General features: G+C 31.6%; 1 protein-coding gene across 3 annotated transcripts; it reads right to left on the bottom strand.

The window, feature by feature from the left end:
* Positions 1-1135: 1135 nt before the first annotated feature.
* On the bottom strand, positions 1136-27601 carry LOC143250769 (aurora kinase C-like). 3 transcript variants are annotated; one of them, XM_076501735.1, is made up of 10 exons: positions 27493-27601; positions 26046-26138; positions 21025-21070; positions 17720-17856; positions 14841-14952; positions 14138-14217; positions 11142-11280; positions 9264-9412; positions 3147-3378; positions 1136-2694 (listed from the first exon to the last, which is right to left on the bottom strand). In XM_076501735.1, exons 3-10 carry the CDS (start codon positions 21058-21060, stop codon positions 2590-2592), a joined length of 990 nt encoding a protein of 329 aa, XP_076357850.1. In that variant the 5' UTR covers positions 21061-21070; positions 26046-26138; positions 27493-27601; the 3' UTR covers positions 1136-2589. The 3 variants fall into 3 exon arrangements, with proteins under 3 accessions (XP_076357850.1, XP_076357849.1, XP_076357851.1); XM_076501734.1 differs by lacking the exon at positions 27493-27601 and having other exon boundaries at positions 26010-26118; XM_076501736.1 differs by lacking the exons at positions 26046-26138; positions 27493-27601 and adding an exon at positions 25857-25991.

Here is a 27601-nt window from a genome sequence, read left to right as displayed (position 1 = left end):
TCTAGAGTAGTTGTTTGCACTGTAGTATAGTTGGTGTAGTGTAAAATGAGATATTTCTAATGACTTGTACACATGTATGCCTACATATAGCTACAACGTTCAAACATCTGTTGGCAAGTGTCAGAGGTTGAAGAAAAAGTATTTATCTATTGTAGTAAGATAAAGAACTTTTACATGACTGTTTTACTCGTACATTTCAAGCATTGGGATGTCTCTCTGCACAACTACACTTGTATTATTGAAGATACAGCAGGCCAAGGTATGGAATTTTCATAAGTCATGGACAAGAGACTATACATATGAAGTTTTAAATAACCTAGAATTTCAAATCATAGTATATATTATCATGCCAGCATCATGCTGGGGGCTGTGAATGTAACACAGTAACTTGCATCGACAGTGTTCAAAGGAGTAGCCCTTGGAAAAGTGTTAAGGCCTGGTGTAGCATCATGAAAAGGAGTTACTGTTTTGTCTGCTTTGACACGTTCTTCTAGGATGATTGTCAAATTATTGTGTGTGATATCACAAGCATGGATGAAATATGTTCATTTGTTTTGTATATAATCAGTGAAACTTTTGAAATGTGACACAAGTTACCCAAGAACACCAGTATTTGCATCTCCCTTCACTAGACATTTTTTAGTTTTATTAAAAACTTGCCATTTCTTTTAAGTTCTTGACAAAAACAATATTTTGAAACTGAACACATACCTTTGTCTGTCATTTATTTCAAGTTGTTTTCAGACTGAAATTCACCTTTGTGTATATTTATCTGAGAATAAAAATATAATTATCACTGTAGGGCTGAACCCAGTACTGTATATCTGCAACATGGATGCTCAGCACCATCTTGAGTGGGTAGGGTGCATGCTGGCCATATAAAACTCCCAAACTCACCCATAGAACCTTATTTAGAATGTTAACACTACTCAAACATGATAAAACAGTTTAACAATAACTGCTGAAGTTTTGAGGTTACTTCGATGTTGGTTATGAACTCTGTTCACCATTAGGTTGTTTTAACTGAGTATGAACAATGATTTATAGAATAACTATAAATTCATTGTATTTAGAGTGAAATAAAAGGTAGTGCTTGGTTAATTTACTAGAGAAGCTTTGTTTCAAGCAATAGTATTGAATTTACTGTAACCAGGCACTTTAATTGGGGCCAAGTGTTACAGGGTCTCATATGCTGTTTACAATCATAGAAAACTACATTAATTTTAAACTGAGCTAAAAAGTTATTTCACTGTTTGATAACCAATATTTTATATTAACAAAAATCTTTTATCTGTCTTTATATCTCCAAATTATTCATAAATGTTACACATTTGGATTTATATGATACATACAATTAATGACAATATAATAAACAATGGATCTGGGAGAAAAACCCACTAACATAATTCACATTAAATTCAACCCACATACACACAACCAGGCTTTTGTTGTATTAAACAGCACTATTTGTAATACATATTAATATGCATATAAAATTCAGATCAATCATGGAAAGGATTGAAATGTTTACATAATAATAAACAGTATGTAAAATGACATTTGAACATTTTTTTTTTTTTTTTAAAAATAATTATAAGGGTAAGTATGCAGCTTGTTCCTTCATGATGCAACTAGAATTATACTATATTAGCATTTCTTGTATTTAAAGACCAGTGTGGAAAACCTGCAAGGATTAAGTAGAGGGGCACACTGTCCAGCAAATGGCTCCATGCTACAGCATTGATCAATATTTGTTCTCAAAAGTATGTCCATCATTATCAGTGCACAATGAAGAATAATATTCTACATCTATCCACCAAGTTGCATGAAAATCCTATAATCTGATACTGAGTTAGAGAGCACAAAACACATACATAATCAGTCCTAATGTTAATAGAGGGTTTTTTTATTTTTGTAACCTTAACCCCAACCCTCCAAAAACTAATAAATCAAAGTTTGGTTCTAATTAAAATGTATACCAACTTTTATTCCAAGACATTCCACCACTGGAAAAATGTTGCAGCCAAATACATGGGTGAAAAAAATCTCCATCACTTTTTGTGACAGAGGTAACAAGGTTTCACTTACATCTTAATAAAAACCACAAAATACAAGGAATTACACACAAATTAACTTTCAGTAACCTATGTACAAATATTGTAAAGTAACGTATTTCTTCTACATGTTGCTAATACATAATCCTAGGTTTAGTTTCAACATTCCCCCCATCTGATTATTATTTCCAAGCAATGTTTACAACGGCAGTCAGTTTGTGGTAGGATATCAATAAAAAATCTTTATTCATTAAAACTGAAATCCCTACAGACTTGTGGCATTTCCTCTTTCAACTTGTAAAAGTCCACTGATTCTTCCTACCATAAAGACAGTTCCTTTCATTTATTTACAATTTGTTGGAAGGAATCAACGTGTATATATATATATATATATATTTATATCTATCAATCTTTATCAGTATTTTTAAGTTCTACATAAATACATATGCACCCATACACGTGCAGAAATGAATCTAACATTCTCATTAACATCTAAACTTTCAGACCTGTTTACAACCCAAACTTCTAAATATCACTAGGACTGTTTTTGAATTGGGTTTTTTATGGTATTGCTTGTGATCCAGGGGTGCTGCAGAATGCCATCTATTGGAAGTCTGTCAGCTGGGTTGTACTTCAATAGCTGAAAAAATCAGTATTCATTAATTTAACTACAACAACAAAAGGTCTATCTTAACTGACACAAGTTATTATATATATATAAACTACCAGACATTCATGAAAGACTAACATCAAATGAAACCAGTTTGGTAATAGTGTGTAGTCAATATATTCAGTAACAGTAAAGAGCAAAACAACTGAAATAAAGGGATGGCAAGTGTGTAAGACACACATCATAAGCCATAAAAGAACGTTAGTGGTTTGTCCTTTTGAAATTGATTCATGAGTAGCATAATTATTTAAAAATAAGTGAAATACAACATCTGCTATACTGGCAGCCTTTCACAATTGGGAAAATATTGTGTGTGAACTTTTCTTTTTTAAAGAGTATGACTAATATAATGCATCAGATTATTAGACTTGCAAATACACAAAAACCAACAAAATTTGAAGTGAAAGCAAATGGACATATACCCTAGCAATCAAATCTCTAGCTCCCTCTGAAACATGCAATGGGAAGGTGTAATCCACTCGTGCTATTCGTCTATAGGTGTCCTGCACTTTATCTGATTCAAAAGGAGGTTTCCCAACTAGAAATTCATAACATAGTACTCCCAAACTCCATAGGTCAACTTTTTCATCATAAGTCTTGTTTTCAATCATCTCGGGAGGTAGATAGTCCAAAGTTCCACACAGTGTAGCACGTCTAAGGGAAACAAAAATAGCATTTCAGTCAATTCAAAAATTAGTTCATAATGATGTATACTTGCAGAAAATGTGCAACCTTCCTAGGTCATCTTCAGGTTAAGAAAGAATTTGAAATGTTGTTTTCTCCTTATCAATAAAAGTGTTAATGTCCATACCAGCCATTCTGAGATACAATGAAGTTGGCACTGACACCCAGCCAATTGTCTTCTCTATAGCTAGCTGTCCAAAATTAGTGGGAGGTGGCTAGCTTTGTCAAAATAAAGACAGGTGAAGCTGATGTAGTGGCAAAAGATGGAACAATGAAAAATAGTAATCTGAAACCAAAATATCAGTTACAGGATTTTTTTCATAAGTATTAATTTCATCATAATTGCAATTAACTGTTAGAATAAAGGACAATTTTAATTAGTTAATCACAGCCCATAAGTTTGTTTATTTTTTTTGTTTGTTTTTTGGAATTTCGCACAAAGCTACTCGAGGGCTATCTGTGCTAGCTGTCCCTAATTTAACAGTGTAAGACTAGAGGGAAGGCAGCTAGTCATCACCACCACCCCACTGTCAACTCTTTTACCAACGAATAGTGGGATTGACCATCACATATAATGCCCCCACGGCTGGGATGGTGAGCATATTTGGTCCGATGTGGGACCGCGACCCTCAGATTACGAGTCGCATGCCTTAACGTGCTTGGCCATACCGGGCCCAGCCCATAAGTAATAAATCCCATAACTATAAGTTATTAATTAAAAGGAGAAACATTAAACTGGCTTTCACAGACAACAGAAAGAGCACTGAATGTCAAAGAAAGCTGAATATGTTAATGACTTACATCACAGTAAGACATTTAAAATACATTGAAGTACACGTTTCTTTTAACTTCATGAAATATGCATTTGCTCAGTTTGTGTTACTTTCAAACAGATTTCCTTGAACTCAATGAAAGAAGATATTCTAAGACAGCAAGGACGTTTAAGCTATGATTATTTTTCTGTATTACAGATTGAAAAATGAGTGGCAACTTGTGCTTTTTTTAAGTGTAAAGCCTAAAAATGCCAGAGTCTAATATATAACAAATTTTCTGTGAACCAGCCATAATAATCTTATTTATGGTACTTGGTTTGTCAGATGGTATGTGTATTTGAATTTCAAATATCTAATCAAAATGATGACAGAGCAAAAACACTTAGAAATAACATTCCATCTTTATTTTGTGTTAATTCATAACAACTTTACATGAGTTAGAAAGCATTGAATCAAAAGAAAAATTTATCTTTACCCAAAAAAATATTAGGATTGTTTGTGCCACAGATTGGGTATAATAAGTTGCAATGTATTCAGACTGAAGAGTTGGGTGATTAATTTGATTACTTAAGGTAAATCAAAACTGGGATGAAATCAACTGTTGCAAAAGTGATCAACAAATTGAAATTTGGGTTTCCAACTATCTAAGTTCAAGTTTGTTTAGCCTTGGACTAGCATGGCTCACTGGTTAGAGGGATTACCTTGGGATACAAGGTTTTTCATCTATGGGGAGTTTATACGCATGTCAAAGAAATGGTAAATTTACTTTTTTTTTTTACATTGTAATTAATATATAATTTTTATAGTTGCAATCTTTTGTGTAACTTTATTTTTCCTACATTGTTTATGTGTTATGTTTGTAACACCACACCTTTTACTTTCCTTAATGGGTGTTTTGATGAATATTGAAACAGGCACTGATGTCTAAAACCTGCAATTCTCTGATCATGAAGCAGTACTCTCAAAGCAGTATTTTGTACACACTCCAATTTTTTATATATTAGATGTAAATGTACCAAGTTATTTAAAATAAACAATAACAAAATAATACAGCATTAAAATTTGAAAGTACGAATACCTTATTTAACGTAGAAAATAAGTAATTTTATTTCACTAAAAATTTAAAGTTTAGAAGATTAACAATGCTACCTTACCAGTGTGAAATGGAAAAATGAAAACTTATACACTGGAAATCTATAATTGACATATTTAATGTATGGTGTATGTTGATGAATGAACAAATTATTAAAGAATGTTAAAAAGTGAATAGGGTGTAGGGCATCTAAATAAATTACAATAACTATTTCCCTAATATAGTTGAATAGAAAGTCTGTCTGGCCAACTGCATATTAGAAACAAGGAGTTTATAATTAGTTTCATGAAGTGGAATGTGCTGTCATGTTTTAATTGTCTCTTGTTATGGTGTTTTTAGTGTCTATGTGCTTGATCATCTCAGGTTAGTCATATTCATGTAATTTTCTGCAACTACTGATAATTCTATTAAAACTAATGTCACAAGATAAACCATGAAAACAACATAATGATCTTATGAGGATATGTGAATTTGAATATTAGACATTTTGAAAAATAATTTTCTTTCCAATGTTGAAAAATGTAGTTAATTACACATGGCTTGTGGCTGAAAATAGTTGCTTTTTAAAATATTTATATACAATAGGCTATCTAGTGCTGTGTTTACCAGGGATACTGAACCTTTATTACTAGTGGAAAAGCTCACACAGGTATTGATGAGTCACTAGGGCACAAACTCAGTTAACTTCATAAGAAGTTTTGAAAATGTTATAAGTAATAATTATTTTCATCAACAAAAATTCAGTAGTTTTGTAGGAAGAAAGTTAAAGATTGCTATTAATCATATTTTAAACTTTTTTTTTTTTTTTTTAGGCTTTTATAACAAAGCTTTATAACTTTGATATGTCCAACAGTTTCGGATTAACAAAGTAACCAACCTAATCTGAAGATGTTTCAAATTAAACAAAGGGTAATTTAAAAATGTCTTACAAAACTAGGAGTGAGAAGAGTACTTAAATGTAAGAATAATTAATGGGTAAATCAGATGAAGACTGAAATCCTCTGACTGCAGAGTTTAAAATGCTGTAATATAATTTTTTTGTGATTATATTTGACTTCCAATGAGCAAAATGATAAACTAAATTTCTTAATATTTACATATGAAATACAACAATCAAAGCAATAACTTATAAAATTTAATATTTAAATACTCTTTCTCTCACTGTCCAACTGAAATTTTTTGAGTACAAAACCAAACCATTCACATTGTTATCTTTTGTAACCAGGTGTTATGCATTCCTGTGGGAAAATTGGGAAATTTTATATATAGAAAATATAAAAAAAAATCTGTATTTGACTGATTTACCATACAGTTTAAGGAAAAATTCTAAAGAACATGTTTCATCAGTGAGAAAAAAACCCTTATTAAAGTATGCCCATATGATCCCTAGGAAAATATAGTTATATACTATGGTGGAAATATTAAAAACAAGGTAAAAGAAAAAGTTTCTTGAGCAGTCTACATGCATGTACACAGAAAAAACAAAAACCTGTTCATATTTAACATGCTGATTATTGAAATTGTGAAGCAAGTTAAAACTTCAGAGAATCAGTGTTATTCATAACTTTTCACAAGTATTTGCTTTCAAACATTAACCATTTTTCAACTGTTAACCACAAGAGTACTTGAACATACCAAAGAGAAATATTCTTTAAAAACTTAGATGTTAATTATAATATTACCTCCTTATAATCTATTAGTGAAAGAAACATTTGCCAAAATTGGTTCACAAATTCCTTACTCTTGTGTAAAATAAGAGCCACATGATAAAATGAGCATTGGTTTAACCCATTAATAAAAAAAATCAGCAAATGCTTATGATTATCTGAATTATCTAGTAATAAAATAACTGGTTGTAATTTAATTAATTCACAAAACTTGAAATATTGCTGTTAGGATCAAAGCTACATATAATGGGCCCTCTGTACTCTGTTCATTGTGGATACCAAAATTAATTTTTTATCATCGTAAGTTTTTATTTACTCATCCCATGTGAGAGTAATTAATTGGTTTTGTAGTCTCCTCATCACAACAATTCATTAATGAGCCTGATGATTAATCAATTAGCAAGTTAAACTAATTATACCCAACTCTAGTGGAAACACATCAGAACTTTTCACCATGTTCTAAGTATTTCAAATACTTAGAATACCTTAACTCAAAAAATATACAATACACTATATGAAAATAACTTCAAAGATAATTTCTATATGAAGGAAAGGGGATTTTGTAGATCTAGAGGTTTACTGCATTTGACATACAAGGTCTGTTAAAAAAATACGCGGACTGTTTGAATTGCACGGCTCCAGTTGGTTCCAGGGGAATCCGCTTGGTGTCGCTAGGTTCGCACAGATCAGCTGATTATGACACCATTTCCCAATTGCAGATATCTTCATTTGTGTATTAGCTACGCGGTTTTAAGTGCGATTTTTTCGTTTGGTGGATTTCAGAATGAATGACCTGAAGGAGCAACGACTTGCTGTGAAATTGTGTGTTAAACTTGGAAAATCTGCGACTGAAACTTTTGCTATGCTTAACACGGCTTACGGTGATGTTGCTATGAAGCGTACGGCATGTTTCAAGTGGCATGAACGTTTTATGGATGGTTGACAGTCCATTGAAGATGATGAGCGTCCTGGATGTCCTTCCATGTCAACTGACGACCCACACGTCGACAAAATCAACACCCTGGTGCAGGCAACTCGATGTCTGACTGTCAGGGAGCTTGCTGAAGAGTGTGGGATATCAGTTGGATCTTGTTACGAGATTTTGACCGAAAAATTGAAAATGCACAGCGTTGCTGCGAAATTTGTGCCTCAGAACTCGTGCGTTTTTGGCCAAACACTTGATCACTGTTCTCCCCCCCCTACTCACCTGACCTTGCTCCTTGCGATTTTTTCTTGTTTCCCAAACTCAAAAGACCCTTGAAAGGAAGAAGATTTGAGACGATTCCCCAGATTAAGGCAAATGCGACGAAGGAGCTGGAGGACATTACAAAAGAAGCGTATCAGGACTGTTTCAACAAGTGGAAACACCATTGGGATAAGTGTGTGCGTTGGGGAGGAGAGTACTTTGAAGGGGTCCCAGACCTGTAACTTCTAAATAAAGTACATTTTGTTTTATGACGTCAGTCCGCGTATTTTTTGAACAGACCTCGTAAAATTAGTTCTCACTGGTTCCAAACAATGTACTCAACTTCACAAAGCAGGCAAATACATCTAAAACTTGACATAACACACTTTGATATAATGCAGATTTGGATATTGCTTGTTTAGTGTTTTGACCCTCCTTTTAAACAAACAGAGCATAAATGGTGGCAGTTTCTTGCTTCAGTCATACAACAAAAGATTGCTAAAAAACAATATAAGAGACATGTTTCTGCAATCATTTGATTACTTTTAAATAACAAAGTGGCAAATTGAAAGCCAGTGTAAAATTAGCTCATCAGAAATCAATGACAAAGATGTCCAAGAAGAACCACCAGAGTCACTGCTAAAGACCACTGAAAGTCAGATTAAAGTGACCAGAAAGCCAAGATGTGGATTGGGTTAAAAGTTTAAAACTGAAGATATTTATTGAAATTAAGGAAGAGGATAAATGAAAGATGAAAGCAAAAGAATTTATTTTCCAAGTAGCAATGCTCTCATGCTTAATAAGAAAGTTCCACTAAACTATGGTTGTATCATTAACGTGTGTCATTTCATGTTTCCTGAATTTGATAATTAACACATCATACCAGTATACATATAAATGATTTATTCACCTTTTGAGCATCTTATTCCCATGTGTTGGCACAGCCTTGCTGCACAACATGGGGGTAGGATGGAAAGGGGGAGCAGGAGGGGATTTTCATTTATCTTCACATTATGTGGTAGTTTTATTGGACCCAGATGACTGCATTATGCCAAGGTTTAGGTGTAGTAGTTACAGAATTAGTCTTATGTGATAACACATGATATCCAGTCATTCTTAGCAAACCATGAAATTACCTTGAAGAAGGAGCGTGAACTGACCAACCAAAGTCGGCAATCTTAAGATCGCCATTAGCTGCTAAAAGCAGGTTCTCTGGCTTGATGTCTCGGTGAATCACCTTTACTGAATGGCAGTACTTCAATGCATTACTTAGCTGAGAAATGTACTGGAAATAAAGACAGTGAAAATAAATTTAATTCACACAGTACTGAATACTAAAAATTGACAATATACTCATGGCTTGAAGAAAATTAACTTTAAACACTAGCACTATGTACAAAAATAATTAATTATTGTCCTAAAAATCTGATTTTCCAATTATTTAAAGAATCCTTTGCTATCCATAGCCATTGGGAATTAAAACTATCACAGTTTGTCTAACATTATATCAAGCTCAGTTACCATCTTGCTTCCCATTGTGCAGATGGTTTCTGGATTGATACATGACTCAGGTTACTAGACTTATATAAAAGACTTATTTTGTAGCTCTCTCTCGGAGTAATTACATTCTCAGAAGTTTTTCCTGGATTGTAAAAATCTTGAAAACATTTTACTTTTATTACTGAGTTTGGATAACCTCAGTGTACTCTGTTCACATAGTTCTGAATTTTGTAAATAATCTCCCCACATGTGAACCAACTAGGAGTAATACAGATAATGAACAGCTCCCATTACCAGCTTTTCTTTTTTTTGCTCCTGTATTCTCCTGCACACACAAATTTCTTTTGTAACCCTTGGCATTTCTACAGTAATAAGTTGGTAAACTAACAATTTATAAGCATACTATATTTTGTTGAAACATGTAGTATGTTTTCATTATGTTTATAGCTTGTTTTGATGATTTATTAATATATTAGCATAATTTTGATAAGATACAAGCATAAACATCTTGCTTTAACAGGAGAGTTTCATTTTCGTTCCTCCAGTAAAAGGTACACAACTTTAGAGGGAAAAGAAAATATCACAAAAAGGAAATGCTAACTATATAGCCAACCATAACTTTAAAAAAGTTTTACAATTATTATCATGTGCCCATAACTCTGGTCTGTCTTAAATGTTATAACAAAACATAGTCAAATTTTTTCATGTAAATTTTATCATCCCTAACTTATGGTGTTAAAACAGTTTTTCTTTAACCCTGCTGTATTAATTATGCATATAACAAGTATGACTGTTAGAGACTGCATCATCATACTTTGTTTTGTGCTCAAATTGAAGGTTACAAGAAGTTTACCAGTGTTTCCTCAACACGTAAATTTGCCCCGTTTTAAGGGTTAAGTGTAACCTTAAAATGAATATATGTACTGCCAAACATGGTTAATACAAGTCACATAACTTAATATTCCCAAAAATCAAGGGACTTTTATAACAGTTACCTTTTCAATTTATACTAAAAATGCATGTAAAACATTAGATGAGGCAAATGGTATGCAAACTTCTTGGACCAGAATTTCATAAAATACCCAACTACCTCCAAAATCAAACAGGTCGCAACAGAAATCTGTAGCCATATTAGGTGATTTCCCCAAGTATTATGACTGAGCTGAAACTGTTCAGCTGACAGAAAAAAAATGCAAAGTTTCTTGTAGAGAAATCAATCTCAGATGTAAAGTTGGTAGTGGTTTTCTGCCCTGCAAAGGCAATAGTAATTCTGTATAGAGCTACAAAGAAAAATCTCCAAAAGTCATGTAAAAAACCATTTCAGAATTGGTACAAAACAGAAGTCTATATAGCCAATTTCTACCAAATTTTTTTTTATATCAACGACCATTATCAAATATAAGTGTGTGAAGACAACATTCCACATTGAAAGTGCCCTATTCCCTAATTTATAGCATTTATATGTAATTCTGTAAATTGTTTCACAATAGTTGAAGGGCAACGGCCATACTTACTACTGCTGCTCGCCTTTCATCAAACTTTCCCTCCTTCTTTAGCTCCTTGTATAATTCTCCTCTTGGAGCAAACTCTAGGATAAGGTAGACCCTAGTGTCATCATAGAAATAACCATAAAGCCTGAGGATGTTGGGGTGCCTAAAACAGAATAAACATGATTAATCAACTCAGTAAAATAAACAATCAGTTTATCACTTATACCATTCTTCATGTGTACAAGATACAAGTTTCTTGAATATGTTGATGTTTTAGTGTCAAAAGCAAGACACTCTTACAAGTTCAAACCTGTCAGTATAAATTCTAACTTTCATTATTACTTGTTAACTTTGGTTAAATGATAGTTACCACATGATATCAAAGTAATTTCTAACACAAAATACCATTTTACAAACAAATTAGTAGAATAAACTTTCATGTTTCACGAGATTGCAATATGTATTACAAGCTAATGAGAAACTAAGGTTAAAGTGAAAACACCTTAATTCAATCCCTCTCATGTTTTCACAGGACTTGTTTTATTGCACTTATCAAAACTCATGTGAGACAAACTATTAAACAGTGCATAGGTTTAGTGAGAATATTTTTTTGCTTTCTGTTAAAGCATGCATATTTCAAGAACCATCTGTACAGTTGGAACAAGATATAATCAAGAGCTGTCAGAAATTGATAATTACAGGCCCATGATATAATGTTAGAAACACATGATGGCAAATGTTATTCCGTATTTCAAAACCTGTCACAGAAGGCATCCAATATGCTTTCCATCAATCTCAACCAGAGTACAAGCCTACCCATAAATAATACAATTGTGAGCCTTACATTGTGGATAATGCTAACTGTAATCAAAATCCTGTACACTGACAGGATTACACTCAAAGTACCAGTTTGGGTTTGTTAAAGGGGAGAGAAATAGAAGTATTTGGCTGAGCAGTACACCTTGGTTTTGAAATACCCAGATATTCCCAAATAAAACTTGTAATTCCAAATGTACCTCCAATGAAAATTTGTTCACATAGGGCACATTCATTTTAAGATATGATTATTTCCCTGAAAGGGGCCAAAGGATGTCTCAGGGTCACTTGTTTTAACCTTTTGCACTATTATGCAATAGTGTTGTATCTGTCACTCAGCAGACACTAAAATAACATCATATATAAGAGATGCTTAACATAATTTGTACTGTCCCCATATCAGTAAAATGTGCTTTTACCATGAATCATGAGAAGAATTATGCACTGTGCAGGCTAAAACAAAGTATCACATGTGATCTTTAAAAGCATGAAATAAAATTATTTATTACTCTTTATTTTGGCTTTATTTACTCTTGAAACAGAACATTTTCAGGGGTGCTGTGCAAGTATATCTAGTTTTAAATATGAATTTTATACATCATGAATAAGTCATAATAATTTACTAAATATTATCTTCATTAATACTCTCTAATCTTACAAAGATTTCTTTATCAACTTCACAAGAAGTTGTATACTAAGTTTAAAGGTTTGTGTGTGTGTTTTTCTTACAGTAAAGCCACACCAGACTATCTCCTAAGCCCACTGAGGGGAATCAAGCCCCTAATTTTAGCATTGTAAATCCATAGACTTACTGCTGTAATAGTGGGGGGGCAAGTTTAAAGGTATTTCCAGGATTATTTAACATATTTATGCATTTAAGTACATAGTCAAAAGTCTGGATTTGGTTATTGTGAAGCCAAAACTGTACTAAAGACTATTTCTGGTCCACCAGGGGTATCGAAACCCAATTTTTATAGCATTGTGAGTCTACAAAGGACCAGTTGGTAAAAGAAAAACCAACATTTAATGATATACAATAAAAAGTTAGAATAAGACTTTCTCCAATCTCAAAATATAACAGTAAGTTGAACTCCATAATTTACTATAGATATAATACCATGAAACTGGGAAACACATTGTCATTATCATAAGTGCTAAATTTTAGAAGACCTAGCCACACACGCCCATTACTTAAAAACCACATGATTAAATACATTTATAAATCTAAACTTCAAACTATATATTAACAATATTTCTCTCTGGCCCTTCTTCCTTATTTAACACTTTAAAATTGTTTTTATTGAATTTCATTATGTTTGTAGGTTCACAGATATTACTACTAATGCTTGTAAGTTATGTTCAACAGTTTCCTTCCACTTCAGCATGTTGATCTTTTTATTATTATTAGTTTCAAAGAGGAAGATCTAGTTGTTGCCAATCCTCCATATGCTTAGGAATCATAGGCACCCATAACTCTTGGTTGGAACTGACCACTTTCATAACTGCCTGTTTAATAAAAGTGATGGTACATTCACATCCAGAAAGTAAAGATGAAATTATTATTCTTGTGAGGAAAAGAGGAACAACTTACAAAGGAGGTTGGAAATACTTTAAATTATAAAGCCTTTAAGAGCGTACTTATCAGACAGCACAACCCACTAAAGGCCAATAACATTGGCTTTTCACATTTCTTGATGAATTAACTGGCAATATTTAATTTTGAAATATCCTGGGGTTAAGTAAGGTTACATACAGAACTATTAGCATAACAAATATTACAATTAATTAAGCAACATTAATTTCTACAAACCTCAATCTACACATCTGCACTTTTACAAGCAAGATGTTAGCATCACCAAATATGGACTATAATACGGTGTTTGTTCAGTGATTCTTTTTACAGATGTATTTTCTTTTTCCCTCCATTCTCGCACAATAATTTAAGATTTTATTCCATACACTTCATTAAAATAATTCACTTTTAAAATGAGACATAACACAGATAAAGCTTGGCTAAATATACATATATTAAATACAGAATGAATATAATACAAGCATGTTTCTGCTTTGATAAATAAACAACAAGATTAGACATGTTAGAAAATAATCAATATAAATCACTGAACTAACTCATACTAAAGTTATAACATTTTGTTCATACTTGGGATCAACCACATGCAATAAGTATATGTTTTAATATTTACCTTAAATGTGCTTGAATTTCAACTTCCCTCCGCAACTGATGCTCAACACCATAATTTTCCAGTTGAGATTTAAACAAAACCTGAAAAATCAAATTCTTAAACCTGAAGACATTTTATATTTTAGTTATTTTCCAATCTCAACATAAATAAAATTGATACACATTTTCCATGATTTACATATTGATGAAAATGATAAAAGTGTGAATTTTTGCTAATTTTGGAAATATAAAAATCTTAAGCTTTCTACTGTTCTACATTCTTAAACACCTCATAATGGTTTATCAAAATACTTCCAATCCACAATAGGTATCAGCTTATATGTAAATTTTCTTAACTTGTATCTAGTTAAATAGGTGTTGTAGTAACCTAAGTTGTTTAAACATTATTTTCAATTTTTAATACATTTATACTAATTTTTCAATATTACTTCTAAAAAGTGATACAGTAGTTACATTTCTTTCTTAACTTTAACACAAAACTGCCAATTATCATGATTTAGTCTTAAGGACAAAATATAGTAGCACACACGATCTTTATCTTTTGAATGTTTATACACAATAAATAAATCCTTAAGTAAAGCAAGTCATAATAAATAATAGAGGTTTATTTTCTTTATCTACAAAGCTATTACTGAGCATTTATTTTTATTAAATAAATATTGTAAAAATTGTAAACTAGACATAGTAAGAAACCTTTCACTCACCTTCAGAGCTACAATAAATTTACTAGATTTCTCTCTTGCTAGGTATACATTGCCAAACTTCCCTCGACCAAGAGGTCTTCCAATGTCAAAATCTTCCAGTTTCCACTTCTTCCTAGTATATGAAAGTAACCATGTTTCAAATTTTGAGGATGTCTGTATTTCCTATAATGTCTCATCATTAATTAGACAATAGAAGCAAGATGGTGGGTGCCAATAAATTGATAGAAGCAGTATTTTTAAAACTATGCAGACTGTAATGAAGTTTGTAGACACTGTTTAAAATGTTGGAGACCTCATTATCTTAAATACAATCATTTATTGTGATTACATACACACAAAACTAAAGAATAACATTCTGACATTGTCTTAACATTAGGTTTGCAAATTCAAGAACGAATACAAGTACCTTCCATCAATTATTTATAACAATCTTAAGTTAACCACAGAATCATACCTAAAGAGGAACTGCAATAAAAAGGTTTTCTACAGTACATGAAAACTGTAAAATATTTTGAGAAATAAAAAAGCACATTTCGTAATATAATTAGACTACAAGTCAATACATCCACCATATGTGCACAAAGATTCCGTGATGCTGAATGTTGCAGACATATCATAAGCCTACATCATGGTTTCACAAAATCTGCCTAAACCAGCTTACAGTTTTAACATAAAGCAAGCTGAGTTATTGTGGAACATATCTGAAAGTATTTCACAAGTTAGACAGGATTCGCCCCAGAACCTCATCACATTTGAAAGCTGTACAGGCATGGAAAAGAGAGCAACATACAAGCAAAATGAAAATTTTTATAAAATTATACTTATACAAGTTGTTTAAAACAGGGTAAAATACATTTAAGAATTCTGTATTAGAATTGTAGATTTCAGAAAAAGGAATACTTCAATCCTAAGTACTTGTACATTTTATATCCACAATTCCATGTCTATTAGTTTAAGATCTAAAAAAAATCTTTAAAACCATGAAACAATGACACTCATGTTTCTTTCCTATTGCACTAAAGTCCAAAATGGATTTGTAAATTACTTATTAAAAACAAGTGTAAAATAAGGTAGAGGAATCAGAAAAGCACACATTCCTTATGAAAAACAAGTTTCATATTTTTTATTCTTTTAAACAAAAAATACAAGACTTTATACATTTCAGACATTTCATACTGGAAAAAAGTAATAAAGACCTACTGGGTATTCAATTTCACCAGTGAGTTAAATCACATTGTTCAAGATAATTAAGGGTTTTTCTATTCACTAAGTGTGACAAAGAACAACTTGTTTATAAATAGTGACAATAGTATCCTTGTGTTAATTTTCGTACAAAACAAGTATTAGATGAACAGTCATGATAATGGATTTGCAAATCCTTACTACTGGAGACCACCACAAATTAGTGACTCGGTGCTACAAACTTTGCAATCAATAAACGCATATAATCTTTATTGGACAGAATGTATGTATATGTCATAAGAAAATGTTCCAAGTTGTATACGACATATATACATAATCTAATTTTCTAGGTCCAACTCCAAAGTTATGCTCTTTACATATCAACATGTTTCTGCTCTTACTTCTCTTGGGCATTTAGAAATGGCACACAACTTTTATTTTGAAATACACTATGAATTCTCAAGTAATTTGATAAGTGTCAGTGACTACAGCCACTTTTGTGTCCAAACCATGAATAAATATACACTTACTGACTCTCTGAAAGATTGATCTGATGAAATTTATGAAAGTGGGACTGAGTTCTTCATACTTTCTCAACAAGTGATTTGGAGATTAAGTGCAGGAACTGTTTCTGATATTAAGACTAAAACTTTTGATGGTGGCTGGACTTTCAGAAGTACCAAGAACATTTAAGTTTTGTGGCAATAGCTAAGTACAGGTTTCTCTTCAGGCTAAATAAAGTGTTTTCCAATACCAACCTTTTCTTTGGAAACAATTTCCTTCAGGAAATACTACACAAAGGCAAACTATTGGATAAATTACATGAACAAAAAGTCACATTTCACATGAATTCAAATAGATATCTTCAACATAAAGACAATCACTATAATTAAGGAAAGGTAACCACTAATAGGTGGATAATATCCCAAACGTTACCAACTTAATACATATGATTACTTTTAACAGCTGCTGAATGCCATGTCCATGTGGCATGCTTGAAGTGAGAGAATAAGTGAGCACAGTGATGGTGAGGTTATCCCTTAGAATAAAGCTTCAACCAACTGCACCTGTTTATAGCAATACTGATGATTCCATTGCTATATCATATATAATTCATATTGGAATACTTCACTACATAAAGTGCAATGTGTAAACAGAAAAATTGATCAGTGCCACCACCAACATACGTGTGTCTTCCCTCTACAAAACAGGAATTATATACATGGCCCCAATCAATTACAAAATTTGCAAATGTTTCGTCTCTGGCTGCAGTATGAAATGTTTAGCCTATGAACAAGACATTTGCCTACATGTAATATGACAAATCCATGTTCCTTTGTAAAACTTGTAACTTTGCTGCAAGTGACTTGTGCTTGACCTGCTGTTTTACATATCATGAAAAGGTCCAATCACTGAGGTCTTGTTACATCCTATAATCAGTTTGAACCTTTTACATATCACTGTTGTTCACACTGCTAAGTGAGAACATACTGTATTTTCTTTACCTTTAAATGTCACTGAAATGTGTATACAACCAGTTGCACAACTTAATAACAACAGTTGTGCTATGTAGTAGTTATAATAAAAACTGATTATTTCTCACCTGTGTATGCTCTCAAACTGCAATGAATTTTGACACTTCACAGAAAATATATGCCAACAGACACACACACAAGTGGGAAAACAACAGAACTTACATTCCTTTCCCTTTTCCCTTGTCAGAATTGTCTCTACTGTTGGATGTCAGCTTTTTGTCTTTTGTGAGAGGTTCCTGGGAGTCTTGTCTCAAAATGTCTTTTTGTTTCATAGTTTCTGCATTGTGTTTTATCATAAGCTAGAGAAAAAAACAAACAAAATAACTTTGTCATCATAATAAAGCCACCCATCTTGTAGATGACTCATCTATTAGCCATATCTTTACCAAAACCATATAATCTTAAAATATATATATTTCTGATAGTGAAAATGTTAAAGTTCAGGAGATTAATACATTATTTTTGTAATGTTAATATTACTTCACATCTTTTAGAGTTAGATCCAAGTACTACAAATGATTACGTAACACTGTTTAATCAAAATGTGTAGTGTATCAAGTTCACCATAAGTAGAATCTGTTTGAACACCTGTTCCACATAAAAACATTTCTCTACTTTGTGATGTTAATTTTATACTCAGTTGGCAAAAATACATGAATATCCCATTCTTTCTATACAAACTACAAAGCAGCCTCCAAATTACAACTGTCATAAAAATCTATTTATTGAAGTAATTTCTACCAATGAAGTAGACTAACTTTTAAGGGCTCAGTTAAACTGTATTCAATTAGCAGAAACTGCTGCCAAGTATATTCTTTACGTTAAGTGATTAGCTGGTAAGCCTACTGGTACAAGCAAGTTCCAAGTTTAGACTAACACCAAATAATGGAAATCAATCATACATAATTAACCAAGTTGTATTTCACAGTCAAGCATAACAATTAAGTTTCAAAACTACATCATTCACATAATTTTATTTCACCACAAAATAATTAATTCTCCAGTAATATTTTAATTTTGTCAACATTCTCAAATTTCATTGGCTTGCAATCTAAACCTAGTCTGGATCATTATTGATAAAAGTTATTTGTTTTAGCTTATTACACTCTAGTATGATTATTTTTATGCTCTTTCATTATGATAATATATTGTTCAAATACTGGACCTCTTACCTTGTTTGATTAAATGTTATTTTCACTGTGCTGTTTGTAATAAACTGTTATAAATAGATAAACTTTTATATTACTTATATAGTACACCTTATTTGCATGCAATATTTACATAAAGTAGCTTTGTAAAGGAACCATGAGAAGTTCCAAACCGTGCTAGTAACTTTTAGTAAATTTAAATCAGGGTTCGTCCATCAGCCAACAATTATTAACAAAATTTCCCACCTCTACTGGTTACCCTGTAACTAACCTCCTCATGAAAAACAGATTCCAGATTAGATCTAAGAAAGCAGGATTACAGGGTTTTTTGTTTTAGAATTTTTTGGGGGAAAGTAAATGATTTTATTTGTCAATTGACATGGCACTATGTGTTAAGGCACTGATTTTTTTTTTTTTTTTTCCATTTTCAGTTATATTTAAAATGGAACAGTTAAGGTCTAGTAATTTCACACCAAAACTTACAAATAAAAGGGATTTGACCGTAATTGACCAATGTGTCATGAGCCTAATCAATAACTGAAACAGTGAGGGAAAAAGTACCATGATACAAGGAAAGTTTCTTAAAAGAATTATGGTCATGAAAAGTAACGAATTTTTAAAAAATAGAAAATCCTTATATTTGTAAAAAAGCAACTTTAGATATGTATTTGTCTTCAAACGTTCAGGTAGCTAATATATATGATCTTATCTAGGTGTTGTACACTTTTGACTGAATCATCTATGAAGAACTCTCTTACTTAGCTATGCAGTAAGACCTCTAGCCATCATAGCAATTATTTCTTTCAGAAATATCAATATGAGGGAAAAGAACATAAAAATACACAGAACTAAAACTAGTGGGAAAAAAAAAGATGGTCAGTCAACTCATGAGAGAAGACAACTTTTTCTTTAGAAGGTGAGCCCAGGTACCTAACACATGATTATGCAGTTATCCCTATCCTCAACCTAATGGATAATACCTATCACACTAAATTGGCCAAAACATTTTTTGAATAAAAGGAAATGATATAACTGTACAGCCTACATGCTCAGTGGACTTCCATGAAATATATATCACATACTTTTTGGAGTTAATTTGAATTTCTAAAACCACAGATGCTAAATGTCAATGAAAATAGTTTTTAAAAGTAGCATTTAGTGTGAGGTTAACACAAGAAAAACATTAAATAATGTGTCATTCAACCAAAATGTGCAAAACTGTGTTATTAACTGTAGTGATAGTTTAATGATTTTCTGCTTTCTGTAGCTCAGACTGTAGTAACCTAAACTGTCACATATTTTCAGTGATTGTGTTCAACTGGACCCTTATTTCACATAATAAAGTTTAAGGCAATCTACTGAGAAATAAAACCTCCAATTTTGACTTAACCTCTTCCTTTTTGTTTTTTGCACCAACAGTACAGAAACTTTATTTTGATGGAGAAACATACTTGATACCCAAAAAGTTTGTTTATTTAGAATCAAGCACAAAGCTACAAAATGGACTATCTGTGCTCTGCCCATCACAGGTATCGAAACCCAGTTTCTAGCAGCATGAGTCTGCATACGTACTGCTGTGCCACTGGTGTGTTACCCAAAACAGTCAACTGAATAAAAATCAGAGCCCTAATAGACTGAATCACTAATGATATTATTGCCTATGCTACAACATTATTTCTATGAAGGATTCAAAACATCTACCGTATTTACCCAAATACAAAACACGTCCAAATTTGAAAGGTTAAATTGAAAAAAAAATTGAATTTTCTACTCAGCTGTTATACAAAATGTACTAAAGTTTCTAAACACAGTAAACAATTATCAATGTGTTAAAACATTTTGGGAAATCTTTCACTGAAATTTTGTGTATATATAAAAAAGTTTATATATTATATATGGTAATACACTAAGCTAATTATGCATCTTCATCATTGCTAGAATCATTTTAACATTGGACATGTTTACTGGAACCTATTCTTCACCCTTCTCTGATTCCAACATCATGTCATCTCTCCCATTCATTGCATTGGATAACAAAAATTTTTGAAGCTGCTTTACTGATTTGGAACTTTAGTTTCCAGTAAAATACCTCACAAAATTTAATGTGCTCAAATATAAAGTGCAGTCAGTTATTCAGGAGATATTTGTGTTTGTGTAAATACGACAATTAATGAAATGGAAAAGTATAATTGAAAGAGTGCATAGCATATCTCAGTGTTCTCATACACCATTTTAGTTTGTCTGAACTTTTACAGGTCAAGTAAAAGCTTGAAAGATCAAACCAGTAATGAATGGATTACAAATAAAACTTATAGTTACCTGCTTTCTTCCATTTTCATTTTCTTTACCTTCCATAATTTAAAATCTAGAGAACAAAAAAATGCATTTATTATAACTGACCTAATTTTTAATGCACCAAATTAGAATAATAAAAAATAACATACAATGAAGGAAATATAACAGAAAAATTGTAAAGTGCTGTTAGTCAGCTCCATAGTGGACCATTCACAGAAATTAGACTTTTAGCTTTTATATCCAAACTTTCTTATAACAAAAATTCTTGCTTCCCTTCAGTTTCTCTAATAAAAAACACAAAATACAAAAAGTACGGCATTTTGGAAACAGTTTCTAACCAATTTTGGAGAATGTTTATGATAAAAATACAAACACACACTGATGTTGTTTTATCTTTCCTTGAATTAAACGTAGAAAGTAAAGTCACAAGTTTTACATAGAATCAATGTATACCACTTCTCTAATATGTGTAAAATAATAAAACTTAGAGAGCTTGGAAAAATAGAAAGCAAAGAGAGCAAGATATTTAAAGCAAAATAAATTAATTTAGTTAAATACTGTTTAAAAAGCACTGGCAGATTTAAATATAGTAGAACCAAGAATGAGTTCAGTTACTATTACTTCAATTTTAGGACTATTGGAAACAAGATAATATGAAGAAAAACAAGGGTTGTTCTCTAGTTCTTCTACTATTATCATTAAACAGAAAAAGATTTATATATCAACTTCTTAATCCCCTTTATAATTTTTAACACAGACAAATCCCCACTAACAGTACTTAAAATAAATTTCAGGAACCTGACCTATCCTCATATCACACTTCCCAACCTCATGAATCATCCAATAAACCTTTCTTTGAACCTCTTCCAACAACTCTATGATCCTAAGGTAAGAAGTCTAAAACTAAGTACAAAGTTCTAAAAATTAAACCTAACCAGTGATCTAAACACAGGAACAATGACCTCATTCACCTTATACCTAGTATTCCTGTTTATCACACATAACATCCTATTTACACTCCCAATGGGAACAACACACTACCTGGAAGGCTCAAGAGACTGATTCAAAACACAGTAGTATTATGAGAAAAAAAAAGATATTAAGTTAATTTCCACCAAGGTGGATAATCATATTTTAACTTGACGTAGCCTTCTGTGTTCTAGTTGTAAGGAAAGAGTACAATATAATGAGAATTACTGAAACTTGCTTATATATGGACAATACTGATAACAGGAAGTATCTGAAATTTTTTAAGAGGAATACTTCTTAAATTATGAGGTGTGGTGACTCTTTAAATAAGGAATGAAATACAGCCTCTTTGGACTGAAGATTAAAAAAAGGAGGCAGTTAAGAGGTTGAATCTATATGGGTCATAGTACCATTGGATGAAACAGATAAGAGCAATGAGGATATAAGATCAGAATTGTAAAAAATACTGAATCAGTAATCATGGAAGATATTAATCACACTGATTGGAATTGTTTGGAGTTTGTCAAACAGTACCCAAGAAAATTTATTTTAAGTGATTCAGAATGTTTTTTCTACATTGGATGGATAATGAAATGTCAGTTGAGATTTGCAGTTAGCCACTAATGATGGTACAGTTCCAAAACGTAAAGGAGAGTAACGCTGAGGGAAGAGTAATCATTGCATGGTTAGGTTTGATACTTTGCTGCATAATGAAATAATAATAAAAAAAACAACTAAAGTTTGGATCCTAATTTTTAGAAATTTAAGTGCAAAACCATGATACATTTACCATTAATGAATTGGGATAATGAGTAAAAGGTAATGCATGCCAGATTTGGCAAAATATAAAAATATTTTAATCATCACAGACATGTTCCTAAAATGGATAACAGGGAAGATCAAACTCTTAATTGGCTTACTAGAGACAAAGGAGAAAATCAGAGAAAAATATTTTAAATTTACAAGTCTAAACAAGTAACTGGTTTGGACAATTTACAAAGAACTGCAGGAACATTATGGATTCAGTTAGGAAAGAAACTGGAGATTCCTAAGGGCTTATGAGAAACAAATGACTGATACTGTTAAAACTTACCAGCTTTAGTTACTTTAATGTTAAAGGTTAACAAGATGTCAAAATGGGAATTTTATACGTTAAAGATGTCAATATTAATTCCTTGGCAGTAAATGGATATTAAAATAAAAAGATAACCCACCAAAGAAAAAAACCTTTGTTTTTTTTCTGAAATTCTGTATTAGGCCAAGACAAAGTGTAGGAAAGCTTCAGTGGGTAAGTGATTTGGAAATGGAGTTACTTCTGCTACCCCAATGGTTTTGAAGATATTACTTATATGAACATAGGAGGGGGTATGGACTTGTGAACAATCCTAAATAAACGTTTTTAATAAGATGCCACACAAACACTTAGCCAACAAAATCATATCACTACAGACTAAGGAAAGACTAGCTAATCAGACTGTATGCCAGTGGCTATCATTGGAATCCAGTCAATTTGAACCTATGTTAACAGGGGATTGCCTCAAAGTTCACTGTATGGGATTTTGCTTTTTTCAATTGCATTAATAATGTTAATAGGAGTATAATTAATAAATTAGTAGTTTAATGGTGACATTAACTTCTGTATAGTTTTTCTAGCTACTGAGAATGTTGAGGTATTACAGATTGACTTTTATCAATTGACAACTTTGACAAAAGTTTAGCAAATGACTCTTAAGGGCCAGGTTTTCTTAAGTGTCCTTTCTGATGTCACCAATGTTCTGGAGCAAATTTCTACGAGCATGTAACTTACGCAAACATATAATAATTTCTAAATGACAGATGATAGACAGAACTTTCCAAACATACATAATACGTGGAGTGGTTAAGTTTGTTTCAGCAAACCAAGGAAATAAACAATGATGGGGTGTTAGCCAGCAGCAAAATTTAGTTTCAGAGCAATAACACAAACACAAAAATTGTAAGTATGACTCAAGCCTTTATTGTGAGTAAATAAGTATTTATGTTTTGAAAATCTGTTACTGCCCATTTGGAGCTTGTGATGTGTTAAGCATGCGATTTCCTCTACAACTACACATAGTATAGATACTAAAATTATGCCACTGTTTTATATCACCATACATAAGACATTTGTTGTTATTAATAACTGAAAGTGCAAGAATAAATTGCATTCACTAACAATCACTGAACATGTAACTGTGTAAAATGCTTTACGGTTTTGCTTCAGAGGGGAATGTATAGTATGCATCATACTTTTCCTATTACATTTAGTTTCCAACATATGCAGATAAAGTAGAGTGGATTTGAAAGGAATTAGTCTCAGATCAACTCATTTTTTTGCAAGAAGTCCTTGAAAGTGAGATTACATAACAGGTATGTATTTCTTTAACTATATAACTAACAATCAAATGGTGTGAATGTAGTGGTAATTTTATATTTAAATGACTGATAAATATCAAAGCTAAATCTGTGATTGATAATTAGGGGTTTATTTATAAAAACAGATAATTGAAAACATGAGATGCATATAAAAGAGATCACAGAAAGAGTAAAGGAGTTTTTAATCCAGCTCCTTTTATACGCTTTGCACTTCTCAGTATAATGCCACATTATAATAAAAGCTACTGTACAATATGTTGATGTAGTCTAATACACACTAACCATTCTCACTAACTACTACAACTGGATTTACTGTAGAAAAGTAATTTATTGAATTATAGATCCAATATTTAACCAAATAAGACATTGTTAGAACCTTTATACGACTGGCCTCTCCACTTTTGCAGTTCTTTCAACACTTATGATGAACAGTACTATTGATATGACTATGTAGTTCAACTACATAAAAGTTCAAAATCATTGTGCTTATATATATATATAATCAAAATTAAACACTATGTGAACAACTTTATATAGCCTCAGACCTTGGTTTTAATGAGTTCTAGAGCCCATTTAGTTGTAATGTCTTGCCCTCTCATGTTGTTGGTTACATTTAAAGCATTAAACAACAAATAATTTGATATTACTTCATCTTCCATCATCAAGCTTGTTATTTTTGTCATTGTAACTAACTCAGTGTCTGTATACAAAATATTTTAATTCTAAGTTCTTGTGTGATTTTTCCATAAACATTCCAGAGAATTATAATAAAAATTTATAAATATCATGAAATAATTTTAAATTGAGCATTTTAATTAATACGTACAATCACTTTAATAAGAGACATGTCATTCAAATACTAAATTGAGTGAGGCAACTGAAAATTCTTTCAGTCAGATAATAAAGTTAAAACTTCAAAATAGTGGCTGTTAAGCTACTTCGCACCCATCAGCTACAAATTTAATCTGTCAAACCATTATAAATGCAACACACTGGGTGTGGCCCTTTCACCATTTTAAAATTACCAATACAATAATATTTCACATAATCAATGTTACTACTAGTAGAATAATAATGATAAAAACGTTTCTCATTTTGAGCAAGACTACTCAAGCCTATTTACAAATAGCAATAATAATACCATTTGCATCATAATTACTACTTCTAACAAAATTAAGCTTTCAAGTACTAACGTTAGTAGATTTACAAATGCTAACAGTAAAATATCCAGTTATTAAATTTAAGTAAGCAGCTCTAGTATTACTATTAGCATGCAATAAAAACAAAGTGCCTCCAAATTAATTTCCATGGCATACTTACACTTATGTTGTTTTTTGAAGGATAGTTATTGAACTTACTAAAAATAAGAAATTTTGAAACATCTATTCGTTAAATAACAGATTTATTTTTGTTCAACGTTGTATACAATGAAATTCAATATTAATCCATGAATAGTTGTCTCAAAACTTCATATTGTTAGTGTTACTACTTACATTGTCCTAGCCTTCAGTTACACAGTTTACATTTATAAGCTACGGACACATAAACGGAGTGGAGTGCTTGAGTTATGTTGTTTGTTTTAACATTATGAAAAATTATACGTATTAAATACTTTTTCACCCCAAAAAAATATGGAAAGAAACTACCTGATCACTTTTGTCAACGTTTACTTCCACACTAACCTGTACTGTAGTTTAAATTTCCTGTAAAATTTCCTATTGGGTGGCAGCATTAAGAATTGTGATTGGTTTGAACTGAGGATGTACGACGTTACTCTGTTGGCAAAAATGATAAACTTTTTAAGATAAATAAATCTTTTCAAACTTGCATTATGCTTTTTGTTTGATTTTTTATTATTATATCACATACATATTTTTCAGATAAATAAAAAATATGATAAATTTTATTGTATAACAATAGGAACAAAAACATTAGACTAACGCACATAAATTTCTCACCAATGGGTCTTTATTACAGCAAAAGGTAGCATTGTAAGCTAAGTTCTTACACTAGTATGAACCAGAAAAGTAAAATTATTTATCAGATGTTGTACATTATTAAGTTTATTCACATGAATTTCTAAATTTTCGTTCATTTTCGTCCGTGAAAGTTTATGTAATATTTTCAGACGTTTTTGGATATGTTTTCTCTTTTTATTTCAAATTCTTTAACGTTTCTTTCTAAATCTTCGTGTTGCTGATTCAAAATTTGACCAAATATTTTCATTTTTAAAGCAATAGCCAACAAAGTACTTGATCATTTTTAATAAAAAAATCTAAACTCAACACTAAATTATATGTATCAAGTTGTCACTGGATTATTTAAAAATATTTTACAGATGATTCACACAGCTGTCAAATAATACATTCCTGATTTATAACAGAAAGAAAAATAATTCAAGTATTGTACACTAGTGCGTAATCGGTATCTAAAGTATTGATTTGCGGTTATGAAATTACAATGTAGTAAAGCTTATTTATTTGATTAATTTTAACGCAAAGCTACTATGCCCACCACAGGTATCAAAACCTGGTTTATAACATTTTTAGTTCGCAGGCATACCACTGTATCACTGGAAAAGGTGGAGCATTCAAGCTTCCTCGGCAGAACCGTTTAGAGTAATTGGTATAGGCACGATACCAGTTTTAAAATTTAATGTTATTCAGTACTCAGCTGTAATTTAAGGCATAACAAGTGGAACAAGGAACAGGTAATCATATTTCACAGGCAAAGCCTTTTTGTATTTATTTATGTTTTTTTAATGTTATTTTTGTAGTAAACTTGTTCATACAGTGAAAAGGTGAAAGAGTATACTACATCGTTCAGTATTTCCTTTGCAATAGAGTGAATAGACAATACCTTTTCGCTAGAGCAAACACGACAATTATAAATTTAGCTTGTAATATTATGATGACCAAGTGTATAGGCACCTAATGAATTATTTAATGTATATCTTGATAATTCTTTTATAGTGTCTTCATTGGATATACTTTTTGTTTACTCTTATTAGTTTATTTTATGTGTCTGTCGATTACGTTATTTCAGAAGTATTGTTATGTTTTATGAATTTGTGTAGACCGTCTATTTATTGACATGACATGGCCTAGTTGTTAGGAGCATTTGACTCACAAACTGCTTATAGCGGAATCCAAACCTGTCGCTGAACATTCTCACTCTTCCAGCTAACGGAGTTTTATAAAATGATGGTCAATTCCACTAATCGTTTTTCAAGAACAGC

Source organism: Tachypleus tridentatus, chromosome 5, assembly GCF_004210375.1.
Source record: "Tachypleus tridentatus isolate NWPU-2018 chromosome 5, ASM421037v1, whole genome shotgun sequence".
In the NCBI taxonomy this organism is placed as follows: Eukaryota; Metazoa; Arthropoda; class Merostomata; order Xiphosura; family Limulidae; genus Tachypleus; species Tachypleus tridentatus.
Note: the sequence above shows the minus strand (reverse complement) of the source record. Positions and strands in the feature narration are given on the sequence as shown.

Bases quoted from the DNA above. Each gene is read 5' to 3' on its own strand.
- LOC143250769 (XM_076501735.1), bottom strand. From the start codon at position 21,060: ATGGAAGGTAAAGAAAATGAAAATGGAAGAAAGCAG. The intron at 17,857-21,024 runs GTAACTATAAGT...TTTTTTCTCTAG, and splicing joins ATGAAAATGGAAGAAAGCAG to CTTATGATAAAACACAATGC. The intron at 3,379-9,263 runs GTAATTTCATGG...TGTTTCCCTTAG, and splicing joins GTTCACGCTCCTTCTTCAAG to ACGTGCTACACTGTGTGGAA.